This window comes from Hyposmocoma kahamanoa, unplaced genomic scaffold (assembly GCF_003589595.1).
Source record: "Hyposmocoma kahamanoa isolate Upper Pololo Valley unplaced genomic scaffold, ASM358959v1 92, whole genome shotgun sequence".
Taxonomy (NCBI): domain Eukaryota; kingdom Metazoa; phylum Arthropoda; class Insecta; order Lepidoptera; family Cosmopterigidae; genus Hyposmocoma; species Hyposmocoma kahamanoa.
Genome location: NW_020654748.1, coordinates 11482849 through 11507788, shown reverse-complemented (window position 1 = coordinate 11507788; position 24940 = coordinate 11482849). Strand labels below are relative to the sequence as shown.

The following is a 24940-nucleotide window of genomic DNA, read 5'->3' as shown; positions in this document are numbered from 1 at the left end:
TTTTACCGCATGTACCATGGTGAGTGCTCTGAAGAGCTGTTCAACCTCATCCCCCCTTCCCCGTTCCTGCTCAGAAACACGCGTGCTGGCCTTCGTAGTCACCGTTTCACTACCTGCCGCATTCCATCGCGTACTAAAAGGTTCGGTGGCTCCTTTCTCTGCCGCACGGTTGACAAATGGAACTCCCTTCCGGCACATGTCTTCCCTCCCTCTTATAATATGGGGTCCTTCAAACGAGGCGTGAAGAGGCATATTGTAGGCAGGCAGGGTGGAGGTGGCTAGTGCAGTGAGGGTTCCATCGCTGCACTAGGTTCCTTCACGTTTGGATACCACTTTCCACTTAACATCAGGTGGAGTGGAGTCATTTGCCTGTCATGTATAAAAAAAAAAAAAAAAAAAATTTTAGTGCAGACTAGTGAGTCTGCACTAAAATTGATAGTGATCAATCAGCAATTCTATGGTTTGCACCTCCATGTACTAGCTATGTCCTCAATTATTCGCTGCAGCCACAGTAGTTTGCGAGTAGCTACAATTTCAGTTTCTTGAGATGAGAGTACTGTAAGCTAGGGCGTAGCTTAGGATGCATAGCGAGAGGTACTTTTGTAAATATAAACTGGAATAGTCTTCAAAACTTGCTTTATTGTACTTTATCACATATTTTCTAATTCAGGTTACATTACGAACTCTCAAGATGTTCTATTTTTTCTATTTCATTTTTTCAAACACATTCTAAATACAAAACTATATTCGCTCAGCCAGTGATTCTACTCATAGAGTAGAGCCTAGACTACATCCCTCTTCCACACAACTGAAGGGGCGAACTTCCCCAGCCGGTGCCCCACCTATGATAGGCAACCCACACAAGTGATCAGCCCCTACCACAGGCCAGCCACACACCGCTCGGAAGTCACCACCCCATCAACAAGCAAACCCCCAAGGAGGCTATGGCTTTAGTCTGCCAAAAACCCATCTAAAAGGACAGACCATGACCTCATCCTAATCAAACAAATCAAAATATAATTACACGTCAGCTATCCTAGCTAATTAGGGAACCTGACTAAATCCTAACTCTATTTCAGCGACTCTAGCCTGGCTGAATGATCATAACAAAATTTCTAAACATTACTACTAAACCTTCCTAAATGCTTCCCTAAATTGTCTTGAACGTGCATGCTGCCACAACGACGACACAGGCTTGAGCATCCATCGGATGATCACTGGGTAACATCAATATTGATCTCCCAGCTGCCTTAGTCCTCATGCAGCTATCCACGTTCCATCAACTATCCTCACTTTCTTTAAACAAACCAGAACAAACACCCTAATAACCCTAACAACGACATTTTCCTAACATACATATGATATGAGGGTGTACCACATGAAGATTTCTAATAATTAAATAAATATATTTTCCTTGAATGCAGACAGTTCTTGTTCATCTGGGAAGGTGACCACGAACCATGAACACACATTGGACAATATATCCATGAAATAAAAAAAAGAAAAAGTAAATTATATCTAGCTAATCCAAATCGATAGTCCATCTTCTCCTCCCGTCCTTCTAAGTCTGCATTTGCCGGAAAATAACAACTTTCCTCAAAATATTCATCACAATGTCATCATGGTTCCATATGAAAAACAAATATAAAAGATTAATTAACCTAGTAGAAACTAAAAACACATTAAATTACCTTCTAAAGAACGTTTTCATTCTACTCGCATGCAGTAGATCGTGTCTACCCAATCTATTCCTATTTATACCTAATCTTTTCACAATACAATTAATTGTGCGGGCTTGCAGTTTCTCATACCAAAACGTTGTAAAATCTTTCTCGCATAGGCCTTCTGGTGTATTTTGATAGATCCATCTTCATTACACTTTATTCATATGCCAAGAAAGTATGACGCAGACTTAATGGTAATTTTGGATCTTTTTCTGCGCTCTTCGTACAAATCTTGTACTCCCTTCTCGTCAGGAGCAGCCACTATATAAAGCTATAACGACTTTTCTCCCACTTTGTGCTGTGATGAACAGGCACGGATCAGCAGAACTTTGCTGAAAACCAATTTGCACTATATATTCGGTAATGCAAGCGTCCTGCACCTCGGTGCTCGTTTTGGGTTCATACAGACTTTTCTTAAGTTTGCACACCGTTTGACAGTCATTATCAGTCAGACTTTCCGTTCGCTTCATGTGTATCTCCTCGTTCAAGGTGCCATGGAGAAACGCATTCGGCGTATCAAATTGTCGTAGCTTCATTTTCTATTTAGCGGCTACACTCACCAAGGCTATTATAGTGCTTGTGTTAGCAATAGGACTAAATGTTTCATAATTGTAATAAATCAGCTATTGCTAAAGACAGACGTTTCATTATCCGACACCTCACTGGTTAAAATGCCTACAATCAATTTGTACCGAATCACAGAAACTTACCGCCGTCAACACTCAAAAAAGATTATATAAATATATTCGACTACTATAAGGGTTAGATAACGCGCCCATTATTTTTCAGAAATCATTTCGGTTTTATCAAGAAAAGCTAGTTTATTTACAACATAACATAAATATCTGTACTTTGAAAATGAAAATCTCTCTCTCTCTCTCTCTCTCTCTCTCTCTCTCGTACCGAATTTGAATCGATGGGTTTACCAAAAATGCATCCTTCACAAAACTCTGGACCTAATTTCAGCTTTATGCCTAGCTCTTTCTCAATTACCTGTTTCACATATGCTTTATTCTGATGTCCTAAACATTCGTGATATAATTGAGTCATGTTGGAATCATCTAAAAGATTGATATCATGAGGACTACTAACATTAGTTCGTACAGGCCTCCATGTGCCTCTCTTTATCCAATTAATAGATCTCGACCTCCTTCAAATATCATAAGACACATTTTAGTTGGACACTCAAACATAGTGTTCTGTAATCTGTCTTAGCTCAAGACAACGCTGAAAATATGTTTTTCTTTACGGGAGGTACGAACCATATGTCGTTTAGAGTTATTAACTTCTATATATCAGTAGCCATATCAGCCTCTATTTCAAGATTGCCTTTACAAATTGCATAAACCGCTGTGCAGTTGGCAGTTGTTATAGTATGAGCACCAGTAAAGCATTCAAAGGTCTTAAACAGGTCGTTTCTGTTTCTTACGTGACTAGCTACGCCGTTGCCAATGTACCAGTTTTCGCTGTCCTTGTCTGCTGTGTTATTTCCCGTCTGATTTCCATTTGGAGCAATTTTGACTCTATGTCCAAGCTGTCCACAGTAATTACACTTTTTCTAGAAGTCCTTATCCTTCCTATTCTCTTTTGACCTCATAACTGCCACTGCTTTAATCTTCGTGTCATTTTCACTAGCATTTGTTAGAACTCTTTCATGAGTACATAACTGCGTTGTGAGATTTTCAATATTCCGATCACTCTTTTTCATTAATAGCCAGCTAAATTTTAAACTGAAATACTGCTCAGGAAGTGTATCAGGTATTTTACATATCAACAAAATCTCTGGAAGATCATTTCCATCTATTTCGGTGTTTAAATCATACCATATATTTGTGAGAGCCGAAATATGTGTGGCCATATCATGCTCCTCCCTTTTTCGATAGCGGAAGAACTTCATACAAAGATCGTAGCTTCTGTCTTCCTTTGCACCATCATATAGCCTGTGAAGCTCTTGCCACATCTGGCTTGACGTTAAGCATCGCATTACTTTCTGGAATGTCTCTTCCATAATGTTTGTCGTAAGAATCAATAAGGCTTCACAGTCAAATTTCTGAAAATATAAATCTATTAATATTTTATTAACGCCTTAAATGTAATTTATGTTAAAAGGAATAGTAATTTATTTATGAAAAATAGTGACAGACATAACATTAATACGAGGAATAGAAATAAACTAGCTTTTCTTGATAGTCGTCTTCACAAAGTCAAAAAATCATTTAAGGGGCAATGTATACGCTTCTATAACAAGATTCCGGTTGATATACAAAATTTGCCTTTCACGAGGTTTAAAACTATAGTGAAACAAAAACTTTATACTAAAGGTTATTATACAACTTCTGCGTACTTGGATGACAAAAATCCGTGGTAGTAACCCGTTTAGCTTATGGAGGTGGTCTCGATCTCTGATGTTTCAAATAAAAAAAAAATATTGTAAATGTTATTTACAAAGAGCAACCCCTAGAGTTTCTTGCTCATTCTTCTCAGGGGAATCTGCCTTACGAATGAGCGGTAGAGTTTAACTATTGTGACGATTTCAAGTGTAATAATGCTTACCTATGAAATAAAGATTATTTTGAATTTGAATTTGAATTTGAATTTGCCTCGGCTTAAGCTATTTTTACGGGATTAGGAGGCCTTAATTTTCCTTCTATTGCTTCTAGCGTTCCTAGAGTACATTTCATTAATAATTTTACCTTGTATCTCCATGTTAGCCAGTTAGCAAAACGGTCTATCCGACCGATCTCGTTTTTATGGCTGATGATTGCATGATCGAGAGCTCTATTTTTCCTCACTATTGCAATAATTTTGGAATATTTTTTATCGCTCTACTACCATATTAAAACGCACTAACAATATTATATACTTTTTAAATTATTATATTTTAGTTTGAAGCGTATAACAGATGACATGAAACGACAGACATAGAAGAATAATATGAAAAACTAGTTATGAAACCTTCTTCTTAACAAGTCCAAGGGAGTTATGCAGCCGGATCGTCCCCGCACCATACAAGTGAGAATGCAGAGTTTGTCAACCAAGGTCAGAGATGAAAAGCAGTGCTTTACAAATTATTAATAATTAATTTAATTAATTTTTAATCTTTTAGGGTTAGAACCCATCAACCTACGAAATCAAGGGCGAACTAAATATTTGTAAATCGAGTTTTGTTCAAATGTAATTTATTGTTACAAAATGTTTATTGCTGGCTTACATATTATTAACCTATCCTTGCTCATCTGTAACCAGGGTACAAACACTCAGTGCACTTGCAGGCAACTTTCGCTGCAGCTTGGAATGGACGTTACAGTGGTGCATAGCTCCGATTTAGAGACAAACCAAAAGATGCATGATACTTCCCCCATTAAACTACAGGCATCCAACTTTGTCTAGTTAATTTCTAGTTTTAAAAAAGCACCTTTCGCTTTCGAAAATAAGACTAATGCTTTCACAATATTTTATTATATTAAGTTTTTACTTTTAAAGAATATTCTATTTTATTATTTTATTATCTTATTGGACCTTACAGATACTTTCACAATAAGGATTTAAATATTAATAATCAAATGCCAATTAAAACCTTCCACATATTAAAATAAGAAAATAACACTACCACAAATAACTAAATAACATGTCTATGAGAACACAACTATCGCTTTATCAGGCGCTTGAAAAGACGTTATTATTCATAATAGTTTTTATATTCGTAACGCTATTACAGAAAAGATCTATGCAACAGTCACCATTGAGTTGGTTAAATGATGTTAACGATCTTTGTATATAACTATTCATTCTAAAATTACTACGACTAAATGGAACAAGAAACGATGTTACGAAACTTCTTAACTGGAACTTTGAGTGTAATGTTATTAAGGAGCTCTGGACAGTCAATCTTATTCTGTGCAATGTTCAGCAGAAAACACGCATCAGCTATATTTCTCCGCAGATATACCTAAAGGTAATAGATGAAATTTTTGACAACGGTGTATGTCCTCCAAATGGGGCAGTTTAAATTTGTAACTTAAAAATGTAGTAAATTTCTTCTGCATTTTTTCAATGCTGTTAGAGTAAGTATCATAGCAGGAATTCCAAATTTTCGATGCATACTCAAAGTGGCTACGAACATAAGTGCAATAAATAATTTACAGGGTTTTCATATTATTAAACCTTCCTGAGGTACGAATGATGAATCCTAGAGCTTTGAATAGACATTTATTGCAACAATTTTTAGCTTATTATCGTGTATAACTCCCAAATCTGATCCAGAGGTGCTTCTAATAAGATTACAATTTTTTTATTTTGTAAGTAAAAGTAATTATTTTGTAATAGTATTTTGTAATAATAGTTATTTTGTAAGTAAAATTCATATAATAACGTTTTTTCATTTTACATTTAAATCGAGTTTATTAGCTGTACAATAACTGGCCAGTCTTACTAGATCCTCATGTAATAGAATCGTGTCTGGAGTATTATTAACGACTTTAAAAACTTTCATGTCGTCAGCAAATAGTAAAAAGGGAACACCAGAAGGAATAATAACCCAAGAAGAAGCATAGCCACTGAGTACCACCGACTGAGACCTACACAAACATACGATGTAAACCATTTAAACAGGTCACCATGTATACCGAGGGTTAATAATTTAGATAGTTTCTACTATAGATCATAACCGATATGATCGAATGCCTTACTGTAATCTATGTATACAGTATCAATTTGATTACCTCATAAACTCATTGAAAACAACTAAATTTGAGACTGTGGTGTGTTGCGGTATAAAATTTGACTAATAGACACATAAAGTTTATTAAACACCACACTTTCCACGCAAGACTTTAGCAAGCGTACATAATTTAGAAATAAGCCTATAATTTTTAATATGAGTTTTTGATCATTTCTTGTGAATGGGTATGGTTATTTCTTGGGAAATATATGCTGATTTCCATATAGTAGGCACGACTCCTTAATTAATTTTTCGTTTAAACAGAATAGTGACCGGTGCAGCAAGTTCATGGGCACAATTTACTAACAATGTAGCAGGTAAGGTATCAGGGCCTACTGATTTCTTACGATCGAGACCTTTCAGAAGTGAGAAAATCTGCATATTGGTAACTTCAAATGAGGACAAGTCACACGGTGCAAGAGATACATTACGGTTACGTGGCATACTAGAAGTATAATTAGGAACCGGTTCCAAGAAAGTTGTACGAAAAAAAGTGGAAAAAGTTCGCAAATGCCTAAACCAGTATCATTACTTTGATCTAGGTACTTCATAGTTGCAGGACAAGAACTGCTACCTCTCATGCTTTTGAGGTAAGACCAAAATAATTTTGTATTATTGGTAATAGCAGATTTCATCCTAGAAATATAGTTTTTATAACATTTATCCTCCACTTTCTTAACCCTATCACGTGAAAAGTAGAAAGTACGTTCATCACTTCTGTTACCATAAATCTTATTCAAAAAATTTAAATTTTTCCTTTATAATTTTAATTAAGGCAGAGTTATACTAAGGTGGGTACCTGCAGTTCTTAACCTGACGTTTGGGTACGAACTGGTCACGAAGTTGGTTAATTACATTATAAAATACTTTAGTAGCATCTTCCACATTGCCTTCATTATGAATGGTTGACCATGTCCAAGGAGCACACTTTATATACCTTAAAACTGTTATATTTATAAACAGTCTTAATATGGTATTGATTTAGATAATAGTTCTCTATACATGGTTTTAAAAAAAAGAAATTGTTCTTATGGACTTATTTCGCTCAAGTCAAAATTTTAATACCTTAATACAACTTAATTAAGTGTAATCTCTCTTGAGATTTACTTTTATAGTCCTTATTTTAAGTTCATCTGTAGAACAACTGATTATTTTTAGTAAAATTGTTCTATACACATCCAGTATAGTCTATTAATAATCTAAAAACTAGTGTTCTAAAGTTTATTCTAGATATATTTAATTTATAGACATTCTGTAGTGTTTGTACTTATTGACAAACACGTTATAGCGCATCTTCAGTAGATTTTATTTTAAAAAATACTACAATTAGAGTTTTTACTCTATTGGACGTTGTAAGAGTTCATGTAAAATGGATAAAGTAAAGAATATTAAAAGATCTAGTGGAGGTGGTGAACCTTGGACATTAAGTCACATCATTCGATGCAATCAGCGTTGCCAATGCCAATTGTTCAAAATCCCCAAAAATCACGGTTAAAATCCTCAAATTTGGGGAGAGCAAAGTTCATATTCCCCACAAATTCCCCACATCTCGAATTTTCATTATTTATTAGAAATACATCGCTTAAATATAAGAAAGAATTATGAAACTCAAAATTTAATAATCTATTACATTTGCTGTGAATGTAAACAGAATGTAAAAAGTAAAACTAATTATAAAATTGGATGACCTTAAATCGTTAATTTATTTTAATAATAATAATAATAACGTACACACTCAACATAGCCCTGCACTAGGGAAACCCGTGTGTCGCGGGTGCCATGGACACACGTAGACAATCACAAATTACACCCAAACTCACGAGATAAATAAATATAGGCCATACAAATATTATATATATTATTATATTATTAATCAGATTCAACATTAATCTGTAATCAGTCTGAACAAAAAATCATTTTTCTGTGCCTTACAAAATTAACTAAATTGATTATTTGTTGAGCATTTGGTGACACTTTGTTAACGTTAGAAATAATTAATGAGTTTCGACCTATATTTAATATTTAAAGTTGACGAGTGGTAAGTTGTGGTGTGGAAGTACCAACTGCTCGGCTTTGTTTATCAATAGCTGATTTCGTTTTGCTTCATACCGGGGACCGGCTTAAGCGGGAGAAAGAATCGCGAACTCAACACGCACCGACTGGTAATTTTACAATTCAGAACCAAGTGCTCTAATAATAATTATATTTAAGCTGCTTGGTAATAATACGAGGGATGTGCTATGTTGAAAAACACGTCGATATAGTCCATCACAGTTTTTCTAAAAGTAACGATCAAACTAGCGATGCATCAGCAATTGATAGATTAAACAAAATGATAAAATGTTAGAATCCCCACATTTTCCTCACATAGCCCAATCCCTATAAAATCCCAAATCTAGTTGAAATTCCCCACAATTTGGCGAATTCCCCACAAATTGGCAACGCTGGATACAATGGTCGTAATTCGCGCTCGGGCCGGTCATGGCCGGCATTTGTTTGTTGACAAATAAATAAACATTGTGAAGTAATTCGGTGTTGCGACATGATAAAAACAGTTGAAACGAGCGTGTAACCTACTGTACTTCAATGTTGTGTATGTGTATTGTGCCGTCTATCAATAGAATACAGTGAAATCATTGTGTGAAATGTGGTTGGCGTGAAGAAATAACGTCAATTTTGTAATAAAAATTTTATTTCTTCCAACATAAGTTAGGTATGTCATTAAAAGATTCCTTATATTTATATGGTATTTTATTATGGAATTTATCCGCCTTTCTAGTCATATATAACACATTCCATATAATTATACAGAATAACGTTTTTTCGCGACAAATTGGATTTTTTCAATTGTTTTTTTGACCTAGTGTTTTGAAAAGTTTTTTATTGCATATACGCTCATTATCCTATAACTTTATAAAGGTTTTGCAATACTGTCAAAAGAAAAAATCGCTGAGAAACATCGCGTTTTGTAGACAAACATAAAAACTTCATAGGAGTGAATGTTCTTCTTCAATACCAACTACACTAAAACAAGTAAAAATAACCTTTTTCGTATTCTAAAGTTTTTCTATAGATCCTAATTTCAACATTTAAAGATGGTTTCTCCGTACCACCAGTTTGGGATCCAGTATTTCCTCTAATGAAAAATCCCAAACAGACGTAAGACTGCAGTACTAATTAATATGTTTTAGTTTATTCTAATTTATATTATTAATTAATAATAAATTGAACTTAATAAAAATTCATTCAATAGAATAATTTGTAAAACTTAATATAGCGTTGAATGTTTTCATTGTAAAATTAAAAATAAAGTATTTAATTAATAACTATTGTAACTATAGTGAAAAAATAGGGTGGTTTGCATCAATATTAGACATAACTGGTTGAAGCCTGTACCACCTCAGTCAACCGTGACCATGGGACTTGTAAAGGGTGTAAAGAAACGTCGGTTTGTTTGAAAAAACAAATATACGCGATTTAAAGCCGGAAAAATTGTTTCATTTCCCATGTGTAACAATCGCGAAAACCTAAAAACTCAATAATTATAACTATTTATACATAATTATGATTTTTATATTGTCTCCACATTAAAATAAATCCTGCTACAGTGTTTGGATCAAATTTCAAAAACAAAGAAACCCCAGAGATATCTATGCATCATTTTCAAAATATGTAGGTCGGTATTTAGGAAATTATCGTAAGAAACTACAAACAGTTAAACTAATAAACTATACTACAAATTTTCTAGGATGATCCCTGTGACACATTATTTGACGTTTGTACAGGGATGAGGTAAAGTCGATAGATTTTTGAAGCAAAGGTTCTCTCTTATACAGCCTTGTAGTTTTTAAAATAATGACCTCCCATGAATTGTGTAAAAATAATATTTATTTACACACATATCATAAAGTCTCCATAATGTGTTAAAACCGCAAATTACGACCAGCATAAAGGGAAACTGTTTTGTTAGAACAAATTTCTTATCTGTGAAAATGTTATTATTGCTTCATAATAACATTGAATTCGATGTTATTATTACGTTCAAAGTTCAAACATCTCTGAAAAACAAAACAATTTGATTGGACCACAATTCTAATATCAGTTGAGATGAAGTTTTATTCGAAATGAAATGTCAATAACAAACAATTTTGACAATTTCACACGTTACTTGATATCGAACGATATGACAGTTGGTGCCGATTCTAGTTTGTCTATGAATTAAAAATAAAAACTACGGCTGTGTGACATGCGTGAGAAAAGTTTTTATTTGCCGCCATTTCGCCAGTCGTAACATGCGGTTCCAGGACACATCACAGAGGCCTTATAATATGTGTGTAGAAACAGTGCATGTAACTGTACATAATTAAGCATTAAAACACTCATGAGATACACCCTCACTCATATTTTGAAGCCTTTCGTTATGTAACAGTCACATAAAGTACTATTATTTTATTTCTGATATCCGATCCGATGTTTCTATACCGGGTGTAACAGAAAGGTGTGGTCATATTAAAGGACCCAAATGTACACTTGATTTAGACCCTGTGTGCAAAATATCAAATAAAAATAAGTGACTTTTAATGTTGATATAAGTTTAATTATGTTTGTATAAATAGTGATTGTCCGAAACAACCACTGCGTCACAACTCTATTGCTAGCTTCGTTACTACGACTTCACAAATTCATTCATGAAACCTGGGCGGGGCGAAAGAACAGCTGACTACAATTGAAATGCCATTGTAAAAACATGATTTCAATATGTTGATAATACGTTAATATTAAGTAACAAAATCTTTAAATACCTAGAAAAATCGAATTATTTCTAATAATATTATTTTATGCCATACCTAGGTACGCGTACGTACTTATTTACATACAATTTAAAAAATATTTATTTACTTATTAAGCCCGTAGTTACGCACGCCTTCATCGTATACACATTCTACATAGTTTAGTATTAATACATTTATTTACGACAATTTTACAATAGTGGATACTTTTTTAATTGGTACTTACCTACTGTTCAATTCATACACGTTTTAATGAATTTCCTACGAATTGTAATTCACTGTTGTACAATGTACGAAATATTGACTTGTTTACGATAATTTTGAATAATAAGTACAATCAATGCACGCACTGCTGGAACATTTCACACATTTACAGGTAAGGTTCAAAATGCCGACCTCCATGCAATATGCATATTTCCGTGCGTCGGTACAGAGACTGCTCTACTCTTTGAAGCATCTGCCGAGTGATTTGACTAAATGCCATTTCGATCCGCTGCCTCATTTCTTCTGCGCTTTCACAGGACTCCGCATAAACAATATTTTTTATATGACCCCATAAAAAAAAATCGAGCGGTGTCAAGTCTGGGGACCGCGCTGGCCAGGGTACAGGACCTCCCCGCCCAATCCACTGCGGGAAACGGTCGTTCAGATGGGAACGTACATTTCGAGCAAAATGTGCGGGTGCTCCATCGTGCTGGAAAGTCATCCTGTGTTCCATCACGAGTCTCACGTATTGTGTCACTGGCAGGGCCATCAGAACGTCATCCAAGTCTTCTGTTAGGAATCTTAAATAATTGGCCCCATTCAGACTTGCCGGCAAAAACACTGGACCGATGACGGCACAACCTATTATACCAGCCCACACGTTAATCCGCCACTGGTGTTGAAAATTTGATTCCCTTGATACGCGGGGATTCAAATGAGTCCAAAAATGTTCATTATGCATATTGATAATGCCCGCACGCGTAAATGACGCCTCGTCTGTCCACAGTACCGACGAAGCGAAGTCGGGAGACCTCCCAATCTGGTCGCGGTACCAGCGGCAAAATGCCAAACGTGGATCATAGTCCGCTTGTAACAGCTCCTGCGTTCTTTGAAAATGGTATGGGTGCTGGCCATCATCCCGTAGCACACGCCACACACTCATATGGTTCACACCACCAAAGGCTGCCGCAGCACGACGAGTACTTGTCTTTGGATTGCCGAGAAAATGTTCCAAAACATCTGCCTCGAATTCTGGGTCTCGTGAACTCGGCCGGCCTTCAGAACTGGAACCACGGAACGATCCACTATTATGAAGTCTCATAACCATCTTCCTGAAGCATTCCAGAGTAGGAAATGGTCGACGTCGATTTTCTGGGACGCCATCAATAAACTTTGCCCAATACATTTGGCGAGCCTGGCGCAAGCTCCCATCGGCTGCGCCTACGCACAACATCATCTCATAGTAATCACTATTGCTTAAGCGTGACATAGTTTAAATAAACACAAAAACGAGACACAAACAAAACGATGACACCTATTTAGTCCTCACAACGCAAACGGCAATTACAGACTGTTACAAAAAATAAAAAAATAGTGCCTCTGCCTTAGCGGCGGCACATCAAAGGACGCCGACTGAAACGCAAATTTTGGAATATAGGGTAACGTTTTCATAATGTACCTACAGGATGAAATTAAAATTATTACCATCCTTTTAAAATAAGACCCTTCTCATGATACAAATTACATCATTACATACACATTAAACGAATACCTATATCCTACGTATCTACGACCTTCAACGTTGCACTGCATACGTCTTTCTTTGTAAACATAACTCTGACCATCACCCGTACCACTTCCACACAACGCAAGAACTGACTGGGTGATTACGGATATACTGCACTAAGGAGGCAGTCACCCATCGGAAACCCACGACATCCGAAACGAAAGCCTAACACACTAACCACTACACCATGGAGGCAGTCAACTATGGGAATCAAATCCACGACCGCCGAAACGAAAGCCTAACACTCTAACCTACACCATAGAGCCAGTCAACTATGACATTCGAATCCACGACCTCCGAAACGAGTCTAACATTAATTCACTACTCCACATCACGATGTATAAAATCAAAATGCTGGCGGGGAAAATCAAAGGTGATATTTTTGCCGCCAAAGTTGCCGCCAAAGGCTTGTGACTTCGCTACGATTACGTATCGCGTACGCAAGGCGACTAATCTTGATACTTTGTTTATTTAGGTAAGATTTTTTATGGTTTTACACTATTGCTAATTTAAACTATTCTAAAATATTTCTTTAGATGAGTAGATATTATTAGGAAGTAAGAACCTTAATAGGTTCAACGGATGTTAATTATTTCAATTTCACCATGTAATAAACCCATACACAGAAAGTTGTCGTGTGTAGATAAGTCAAATTAAGCGTAAACCTGTTGTTAGAAACGTGTGCTCAGCAATAGACGTATGTAAGTTAGTAAAGTACTATTTTTTGCACAAGGTTTAGTCCACTACACTTGCATAGTAAGTAATGGTTGGAGACTTGACATTCTCGCATCTTTGAAGATTTCGGCAATTATCTCCGAAATCCAAGTTTTCTCACGATATTTTCATTTCCAAGCAAGTGATGAAAATTATAATAATTAATTCGTAGTCAACGATCAAAACTAATTTCTTGACGTTTGCCGACCTTCAGGTTGCACCTTTACGATGAAAGTGTCCCAATACAAAATTTCAACTTTTTGGGAATACGCAAAATAAGATTCAAGTTGTGACATTTTCATATTATTTTATTTATTACTCTTGAAGTACTAAAGGTGATGGCCTTATTAGTCTTTGAAAATAATGAGGAAAAATGGAACTTTACAACTGAAAATTGTTTCTGATCATTTTAATGTTCAACAATTTAAAAACATAATTTACAAAAACTAGTCGCCAATAGGTCTTTTTTTAACGATTTTTTTGTTATCATTCAACGTATTAAGAATTAAGTCTTTTTAATGTTCATCAGCTAAGCAAGATGTCATAACCCTTGATATTGTTTTGTGATCCCTGTTTCACAATTAAAAAAGAAGAAAGTCCACGAAACAAAAAAGTCAGTCCCTTTAAAAAGTAAGTTACTAAAAAAATATATTTTTTTTAAATATTAAGCGACGGGTCGAACAAGTCGTGTACCCGGTGGAAAGCGTCACGCCTGTCCATAACAGTAGCACTGCCGCTCGAAGGCTACTGCTACGGCGTTCATCTCTCTGAGACATAGTTGACAAGTCCCATGTGCCTGTAATTTCACCAGCACCCTTACCCTTCAAAACTGTAACACGGTAATGTGGCAGTACTACCCTGGACGAACTCACAAGGAGCTCTACTGCTACTAGATTTTTTTTCGACGATTTTTGAATATGATTTTCGGAACGAAAATGGCTCAAATGCTAATCCGTCAGTGGCAGCGTGTTGTCTTTGCAAATGCAGATTCAACAATAAATGCGGCGTTAATATCTCGACGCGGGAGTAGAATTTTTAAACTGAAAGAACAAAATGAAAGGGACCTTTATGAATCAGTGCTATTCGAGCTTTAATTGCACAATTTCATCTTCACCACAGTGTGACTAATGTAACAAAATATTTTTTTAAGATGGTTTTACGGTATAAACTCATTTTTAAATTTTTTGATTTGGGTCACTTTCATTGTAAGGGTGCGAAGTATTAGTCGGATAATTGCGTCATATTGCGTCATGCGTTAGAAGAAACATACCAACTGATTCGCTAGCCGCCATGCGTTAGAACAGTACCGGCGCGGCGGATAGAAAGAGACAAATTTCATTCATTAAAATACAATAGATGAATGCGTATTATTGCATATGATATGGTAAAAAGAAACAGAGATAACTTTAAATATGTGTTTTTTAGAGGACATTAGTTTTATTAATGGATATTAAACGGAAATTTGTGTATTTTGTATGTTTGAAGATATGAAGATAACGAAACCATATTACGTTATTATGTACTAAGTTTTAAATAATAGTTTTATTATGAAGTAGTGTATTTTGGCAAAGTAATCGATAATATTTATTTTTCATTAAATGTTCACACGCATATTACATGAATAAAATAATAATAAATTTAGTAAATTATAAATAGTAATAAGAATATGGCATTAAGTACTTTATCATTTACAATAATATGCCTGAATTTCACAATTTTTTCAAGTTACGTAATTTGGTTGTATTATGATACTCAATAGAGATGTGATGTGACTATTTATTTTCGTTAAATGACATCAGCTGATCGAAACTGTTCATGGCGAAATTTCCACAAATAACGTAGTGTGTACTAAAACAACTTTGCTAACTAGTTTCATACCATTAACTGAATCCGACCTTCAAATATGACCACACCTTTCTGTTACACCCTGTATAGTAGGTGCCCGAGAAGAAATAAAATAAATAATGGAGTCTCCTGCCTCACGAAAACTTTGAATAGATGTATAAAGTGTTTTGTATTGCACTGAAGGCATAAAACATTAACTAAATTAAAATGCCATTTCAATTGATATTTTAATAAATTTTCTCAAACTGACTCATAATGTAAATTAAAAAGATTAAAATCATATCACTAACTACGTAATTGGTGAAACTCGTGTACGCACTATATTCATTCAATTATCGAACACTTTTTATCGATACCTATACCTCATCTCTAGCAAATGCAGTCTAACGAAGTAACCTTTTGACGTTGTCGTGAAAATAAATTCATTTTTGAATAAAAAATTGTTTCTCTGCTCATTTCTCACTAATTTTGTGTTACTTTTGCTTTAATTTTATGTATTTGCTTAAACAAATATTATTCACTTAAAAGCGAGACTTACAAAAATAGTTTATACAATACGTAAATTAGTGGACGTCGTTACAAGGTTATATCATGTACAATTTTGTGAAGTGTCACAGGGATCATCCTAGAAAATTTGTAGTATAGTAATAATAATAAACAATTGAAAAACTAAACAATTCAAAAAACTTCACTTCGATTTTCAGTTTAACAACATTAATGCAATGCCGCCCACAATATCACCTTCGCCGTACAACTAACAAATGCGGTAGCGTTACGATTCACTTTCTTTTTTCTGTCAACATTGATATGAAAATCAAAATTTTTCAGGACAGTCTGGATAACGTATATAGGTGGTTAGACAGCCAAAATGGGTTCCTCATTGTCATTAACAAAATTGGATTCAACAAGACAATTAAACATAGAAATGTAGAGCTTTGGTTCGTAGGTATGTACTCGTAAATAAATTTCACAAATAACTCACGGTCGTTAGGAGCTGCCCCGCTCCACCCTATTAAAATCACGCAGATTCCCAGCACGAATACAATGGTCGCCATTTTAGCACTGGACCGCTTTAATGTAATGTCCTTTTTATATACCTCTGCCCACACCTCATCGTGATCATAATCCGGTAATGTTAGTAACACTAGCAAATGGTAGATGCCTCACACGTGTATAAGCGATCATAATACACACGGTTTGTGATGACACTGATGATAATCTCGGTAGGTACTTATTTCACAGTCCGAGGAAAATATCGGTACCTAATCGTGTTTGTGAAACGCACGATTACATCGCGACACTTGCGATTTACAGGCGGTTGCATCGGCATAAAAGCACGACTGCATGGATGCAGTCGCTTATGGTGAATCATTAAAAACATGCAACGCTTTTGCATCGCGATTGTATCGCTGCTTAAGTTGCGCGTATGTGTAAAGGTAGACGAGGAGGTAGACAATTACTGCATTGCGACTGAATCGCTACTAATGTATTAAGAAAAGTGATATTTTTTTTCCTGGTACAACAACATTGTTAGCATTATCTAGATTATTGCGTGATCATTGTCCGGACGATGTCCGGACGCAAGCATGAGTCATCAACTCATCACTTCCATACGGCACGACCTTGGGCAATTGAATAATCGCCATTGTCATCAAATGGAGCACGGACGTACAATATACATACCTTTCCGTCGTTTTTTCTAGCCGTAACCTATGAGGTGTATAGAAATTATGCGTCGCATATTTAGGTACGACAACTGTCATTTTTTGAGTACGTTGTTCGGAATTTAATTAAAAAGGTAGGGAATTTTGAACAGTTTATAATATCCATGCGGAGAAGTTGGTCCACGAAACAAACCCAAAGATATTAAGGTAGCTTCAAGACAAGATGAATCAGCTGAAATCAGCAGTCCGTTGAACCAAAACTTCAGGTGTCATAAAAGACTTAGAAAACATATCGAATACGTTTGGTAACCCTAAAATAATTATTTCAGATGCAGGATCATGCTTTACATCAAAAAAATTCGATCAGTAAAGCGTTGCTAGAAACATTCGCTTACAACCGAATGAAGCTAATGCTCCACTCGCTTTGACGCATTAGTGTCAAATGATCAGAGTAAATTTACTTAATGACGGTCTCGTGTGAAAGTTTGTAATTTGTTTATTATTTCTAACTCTGCTACTATGCATATTTGGATAAAATCTTAGGTGGAGTAAACTAGACCACTTTCGTCCTTGAAAGCAACGAACTCATACATATGACCAACTCCAGGTTTTTGTAAAGACAGCGCACTGTTAATTCTTTGCATTATAATAATATATAGATTTTAAGACTTTCGTGGTTATTCACTAAATGATTATCACTAGCATCAGGTTTCTTACCACGGTATGACTTCTTTTTATTTTCCCGATATTTCGGAACGGTTGCACGCTCCATGGTCACGGGTTAACCCGTGAAAATATCGGGAAAATAAAAAGAAGTCATACCGTGGTAAGAAACCTGATACTAGTGATAATCACTTTGCATTATATATTTTTTTCTATTAATAATACTACATTGCCGGCGATGTATATAATTATTTGCTCACTATATTTGGACATTCGAGGCAACGTGCTGCAAAAATTATCGAAATAGACACACGTTACACATACTACTCATAATAAATAGGTACTACAAAACTGAAGAAAAAAAAACGAAACGTTATAACAAAATACTTACAGAATATTTTTATAATATTGCTAAGGTCATAATAATTTTCGTCCCTTTGTTTTCAATAGCGATCAAAATCAAGAACAGTGTTACCTAACGTATAATCATTAAATGTTAAATTTGGCCAAAGAAATGTACAAGCGCCCATACCACGAAACTGAATGCATTATACAAAAGTGCGTTCGTTCGATATTCATGGTGTATTAACAAAGGATCACAAATATATCGCACCAAGTAAAAGCCGCAATGTATTACAAATCATGAGGCATACACTCGGTTGCATATTTGTTTTTTCGAAATTCATACAAAACCAAAATAATTGTTTTTAAAATAAATTATGCATCTTCTAATAACAAAATCACTTGCCCGTGGAAGGAAACGTCACAGTTTATCAGTTTACCGACAGTTATTGTGCTTTTGCAGTTTGTGATGGCACAATTATGCATTTTTTCGCGTTTTCGACCTGTGTTTATCCACGATAACGGTCGAGCGAGTTCTGAAGTGTAGCAGCGACAAGTGAATTTTACTTACTTTGGGCACGCGAAGTACGTACACTTGCGGCGTCTATCTAGATATAAAATATGTCTGTGGTTACATTTGAGTTTCTCAATTCATTATTATATTTTTAAGCGATGTATTTGTAATAAATAATGAAAACTCTAGATGTGGGAATTTGTGGGGAATATGAACTTTGCTCTCCCCAGATTTGGGGATTTTAACCGTGATTTATGGGGATTTTGAAGAATTGGCATTAGCAACGCTGGACACAATGAACGAAATTTCGTTTGGCTCAACTTTAGTATACGTGACGTCGAGTTGGGCGTTCAATTTTGGAGATAGACCAAGTCAAATGGAACCCTCCACAAATTTTCAGTTTTAGGACGTCAAAGGTTTTCGAGAATATAATTTTTGAATATCGTGAAAATTAAAGCAAAAAAACGCATTTGACAACTACCTAATCCGAAAAGTATGTCAAAAAAGCACGCGAACGCAATTTAATGTCTTGCGTTTCGACATTCCACTGTGTTGATATCATGAGTTGTTTAAATTTTGAAAGTATATTATGTTTTATTCGTTTTTAAACAATAGCATTTTCATTATAATATATTTAAAATATTATTTCTTAAAAAGGTTACTTTGAAATAGCAATAATTCAATAACAATTTCGTAATTTCAACAATAAAACGCAACGTCATTTATCAAACATCATTTTTCAAAAATTAATATCTCGGAAACTACCAACATTCTAACTTTGAAATTTTGCAGGGGTTTCCTCCCCTCCCCCTACCTCCCGCAACCCCCACCTCTAACGTCACGTTTACTAAAGTCCTTCCTTTCGTTTTACTATAAAAGTGTTATATTTTCGTTATGAAACATTGACTTACACAATTATATGAAAGTAAACATTTTGACGATTGGCTCAAACTATCCCAGAGCCAGAGCCATGAAAACCAGTCAAAAAAGGAAAAAAGTACCCTCGAAGAGGTTAGTAAAAGAACAATAATTGGCGGAATCGAGAAAGACACAGAACAAGCCACCAATAAATAAGAAAAAGAAGAAAAAAGAACACTATTATTTTTGTGAGAAATTTTGAAATAATGTTGAACTCTGCTAAAGATTATTTGTGAAAACTATAGTTGCTGTTTTCGTTGGGTCACTTTCTGTAAGTGGAATTTAATTTAAGTACTTACTTAATTACGAGAAACGAAATAGGCAATAGAAGTGCATAAGTACCTAAAATAAATATTTATATCAATGAACTTTTTTATACGATTAAATTGTTACAGAAATAACATGTCTTCTAAGAAAAAAGGGAACATTCATGGAAAGCGTTCAAATCATCATGTGCAACGACATTATGCCGAGCGAATGAACGACCTAACCTTACAGTCGTCATCTGATGAAAGTGACGGAAGTAGTTCTAACGACGAAGGCGTAGAAGCGTCATTTGCCGTCAGCATGTGGGACTTGAATCATTGTGACCCAAAAAAATGTTCTGGAAGAAAACTACTGCGACATAAGCTCATCAAAAATTTGAAGTTGGGACACCGTTTTCCAGGTGTGGTGTTATCTCCTGTTGGTACCCAGTGTGTCAGCCCAAATGATAAAGAAATCATTAAAAAATTTGGTTTAGCAGTTATTGATTGTTCTTGGGCAAAGATAGATGAAACTCCATTCAGTCGCATGAAGTCTCTTCATCCTCGCTTGCTACCATTCTTAGTGGCCGCTAACCCTATAAATTATGGTAAACCATATCAACTAAGCTGTGTTGAGGCACTTGCAGCGGCTATGGTTATAACAGGACATGAAAAAGAAGCACAGTTTTATTTATCAAAATTTTCATGGGGTCATTCATTTTTAGAACTCAATTCTGAGGTATTAGAGCTGTATGCTGCTTGCACAGACAGTAAAACTGTATTGGAAGCTCAAGCTAAGTTCTTGGACTCAGCCGCAAAAGAAAAAGACACAAGGTGTATGTGGCCCCCCAGTGAATCTGATACGAGTGAAAATGGAGGAAGTAATTCTTAGCAAATAATTTATTTAGTATACATATTTTAAATGTGTGTATAGAGATTTTGATTAACCATTAAGAATTTATATAAACTGAATAATAAAGATTATAATTTTATCCAATACATTTTTTTTTTGTATTAGACAACATTATGTATGTTGTACCACATAATAATTAAGGTCTTGTGAAGTAAACTATTAACTGAATTTACTTTTTACTGTCCATGTTATACTTGTAATTTAAAATACCTAGTTACTGATCACAATCTGTTTGGCATTCAAATATTCTACTACAGTAAACTGTTCTGTAAAAAATGTTCCCACTTATTATATTAAAATTGGGGACTGTGATGATGTTTTATGTTGACTAATTACAAAATACTGACATTTTTTGTTACTAAATATCTTGTTTCAAAACTTTATGAGGTAAAATTGTAACAAAACCTGTGACGCCATCTGATGTAACGCTATAGTAGTTTAATCTTAGCTCCATAGCGGCCTCTAGTGAGCCCAAACAGTAACATTTTAGAAAAGTCACCAAGACTTATTTGGTTTCTAATATGAACATAGGTGTCGCTACGGAGTCGGATGTGAAGCTTTTTGAAAGTTCGCTTGCCGGCAGTTCAAATAAACGACACGATTTAGTTTGGTTTTGTCATTTGATGGAGTGGGTAGTGTATATTGCGTGCTGCAAAGGTTAAAAAAAAACTCGTAAAAACTTGTTTAGTGAAGTACTTCTCAGTGAATGAATAAGTGCTAAAAATTGTTGTGGTGTTGTGTGTCGTGAAGTTACATTTTGGAACTTCGTATTCGTACAGATTTGTCTTGTCGAAGTTTATGGTAAGTTTGCTTTAAGTTCAGCGCTAGCAACCTGTCACGCAGGTGTCCGGGATGTCACTCACCTCAAATGAAACTTACGTCTCAGCAATTTAGTGTTAATAAAAGTTCTGGATAAGTTAATTTAGTAAATATGGGTTCCAGAAGGTTCAATTGCTTATTGTTTTAATAACTATCAAACAAAATTAATTATATCAATGTAGGGTTAGGTATCTGTATACCTATCTAAACCGCCAAATAGGATATTCAGTATTACTTCTCTTATTTTTGCTGTTGTTAATATACTTCTGTTCAATTTTTCAATCGTTCACTGCGTTTTCTATACTTATACTAGGTATTGTTTAACCCATGTGTGACCTAACTTGGGTGACCGTCCTCCGCTGCAATTATCTGAGTAGAATATAGGCAAGCGCGACAAGCGGGTGCCTAAAATACAAGCGTATTGTACTTGTCACGACTTACCAATGTTGCGTGGCCGCCCGCTAGATTTGCGCCTAGCGTTAATCGTAAAACTATTCACGGACGGTGTGATAATTTCGATTTCAAGTTTACTGGTCAAAGTCTATTTTAATTTTATTAGCTATTGCTTAAAAATATTAAAACAACAGATGAACAACAGTGAAATTATATTTACTTGTTAGTTTGATGAACTTATATGCTCTAAAGATGAACTATATACATCGGTTCGGAAATTCGGAACCCCGATTTTCACGTGCTTGTGCGGGTCATCAGATGTTAATTTTTTATTATTTAATTCATAGTGTACTAAAAGCATTGACTATTAGTAAATAGAAAACAATATAATATAATAATAAAAAAATACTTTAACTTACCTAAACTTCAATCTACTAAATCTCGACAACATTCAGTGGAGATACGTAAAAACTACATTATTGTATTAATAATGCGCTCCAAACTTCTGCTCAAAGCTCTGTTATGAACTCTTAGTCAAAAATATATTATGTATTACTGGCATGCGAAGTATAAAAAAAAAAACAAAATTCAAATCTTCCTTCAAAAAATCAGTGACATTATTGTCAAATAAATTTTCTGCGATTAATGAAATGAGTTTGGTTGTTGAATTGTTCAAAATTGTGCAATGTTTGTGTATGTGCAAAAATTTCTGTGACTGCCGTGTGACCATAATGTGCAGTCGGTGACTACGTTACAACTAAATGTCGCCTAGTGAAGTTCTCACGTCTAATTGAAATGTAGATGAATTGACTACATACTTTACGAGTTTTGTCCTGTAAGTAGCTGGCTCACACGTGAGGATCAAAATATCAATATTTTCAATGATGTCAATATTATTGTTAAAAAACCCCGTTTTATTTATATACCTGCCTATCACAGCGTTACCAATTTCCATCGAGCATTTACGAGTATATACTCGATGCCAATTTCACTTTCCCGGTATAATAGGTCAATTAACTCATCGTCTTTCGTCATCGTTCTTCAATTTTTATATATAAATTGGCGATTCGAAGAATCACATCAGGGCCTTCAGATAACAAATGCCTCAATTCGGTGATAGTACCTACTTATACCTATTTACGCAACACTTATCAATACTCGAAAATTTACAACTAAGCATGCACTTTGAAAGGCTAAGACGTCAAGGGCTGCTTTATAGAATATACATATATTTATTGCAACATAATTATAGTTTTTGCTATTACATTGCAATGTTCCGTCTTATATTTAGCGTATCATCTATTTTTCCATTCGTATAGAATCACTTGTACATCTATTGCAGTGCACACAGTACTCTTTAAATTATTTTAAAAATGTTCACAGGTACAATGTCCATACAACGCGTGATGTAGAAGTAAATGTGAAGTTGTGTGCGTTGAAATTTGTTACTTTGTTTGTGGATATGTATTACAGTCACATAGAAGACAACACACGATGAAAATGTCCGAGGATCACGACAGAGCTCTACGTGTTCATCTTGTCCTTACAGGAAAGTCGTAGACAAACCGTCACTACGACGAATATTTGTAGAGGGCTCTAGTATTGACAAATTGTATTTCGTAAAGTGTATACCTACTCTTGAAAGAAAAAAGGATTGCAACCATCAGGGCACGATATGTACTTAATGAACGAAAAGTTGCAAAGAGAAGCTAGGTCAAAACGTCTGAAAAAGTACTGACTACTTCAATAAAGTATCATATACAACATACCCAAGAAACCAAAGAGACAGTTTCAAATAGCGTCGTTTTAGATCCGATTATGTTAAAAAGTAAAGACGAAATGTCACAATCAAAGAAATCGATTAATATTTGTACTTGTTGTTCATGCAACTCGAGTATTATTGCTCGCGAAGCTGGTACAAGATACATACGGGATAATATTACTGGTAAAAAGGTGTATATAATATCAAGATCGAACAAGAAAAAAGATCTTCGAACCGTAAGAAGTCGTAAAGCAAAGCTCATACGGTCAGAACCTGCGACCAAATCAAAGCTATCATCAAGTGTTGATTGTGCAATAAAAGAAAAGGCGTCCATATGTTCACTTTATAATAGACAATATCAGAGTCAAAATGAAGGTTTACAGTACAACATATCTAAGAATTCCTTAGAGTATAATTATGGTACAATGGGAGAAGGAAATTTACAAATCGTTGGCGCCGAAAACATTACAAAACCTAGCTTAATTACAAAAAGTGTCATTACATCTGTTGGGGACAATTTAGATACGATAAAAATAGAATTTGAACCTGGTCAGACCAAAAGCTTTTTAATAAAAAATAAACCAGCCACTATACGTACGCTTATAAGCTATTTTTGCACTTTAAAATTTTGGAAAAAAATTAATGCTAAATCTAAGATATTTAAGTGGGGCTTGAAAGACCTACCTAAGACAATATTTGAGCTTCCAAAGTCTATTTACTTCAAAAAAACAATTCAAGCAAAGCCAAAACTAATACAACATAAGCCATTGAAAACCAAATCGAAGTTTCAGAATAAAACAATTACAAAAGAATCACTTCTAAGTAAATCCATAAAAACTGATACCTCAAATGTTAATTCTTATATCGACACATGTTTCATGGAAAACATAATAAGAGGTAAAATACTAAATTATCCTCGAAAAGAAACAATTTATTGTAGTACTAAATGTGAAAATATGTCCAAAAAAAATTCACAAACCGCGATACGCTCACAATCTTTGGTCCAGTTACCCGAGTTGAATCGAAACTATACAATAAACAATAAACACACGTCAGAGTCGCAAACTCCAATTAAAAATTTTACAATTAACTCCAGCCCTTGCGAAACAGAACTAGCGGAGCTAGAACAGAATACTAATGATA

The 24940-nt window shown here is 34.9% G+C and overlaps 2 protein-coding genes across 2 annotated transcripts in view; one reads left to right on the top strand and one right to left on the bottom strand.

Moving 5' to 3' along the window:
- Positions 1 to 16634, bottom strand: part of LOC113236475 (calcyphosin-like protein) — a 52562-nt gene extending 35928 nt beyond the window's left edge. The window contains exon 1 of the mRNA XM_026472562.1: positions 16547 to 16634. Coding sequence (XP_026328347.1) covers positions 16547 to 16619 — 73 coding nt within the window. The 5' untranslated portion in view covers positions 16620 to 16634. The remainder of the gene's footprint in view (positions 1 to 16546) is intronic.
- Positions 16635 to 19556: 2922 nt separating this feature from the next.
- LOC113236864 (ribosome biogenesis protein TSR3 homolog) lies at positions 19557 to 20896 on the top strand. The gene is made up of 2 exons (XM_026473077.1): positions 19557 to 19936; positions 20061 to 20896. The coding sequence occupies exon 2, from the start codon at positions 20068 to 20070 to the stop codon at positions 20800 to 20802; it is 735 nt and encodes a 244-aa protein (XP_026328862.1). The 5' UTR covers positions 19557 to 19936; positions 20061 to 20067; the 3' UTR covers positions 20803 to 20896.
- Positions 20897 to 24940: the final 4044 nt, after the last annotated feature.

Bases quoted from the DNA above. Each gene is read 5' to 3' on its own strand.
- LOC113236864 (XM_026473077.1), top strand. From the start codon at position 20,068: ATGTCTTCTAAGAAAAAAGGGAACATTCATGGAAAGCGTTCAAATCAT.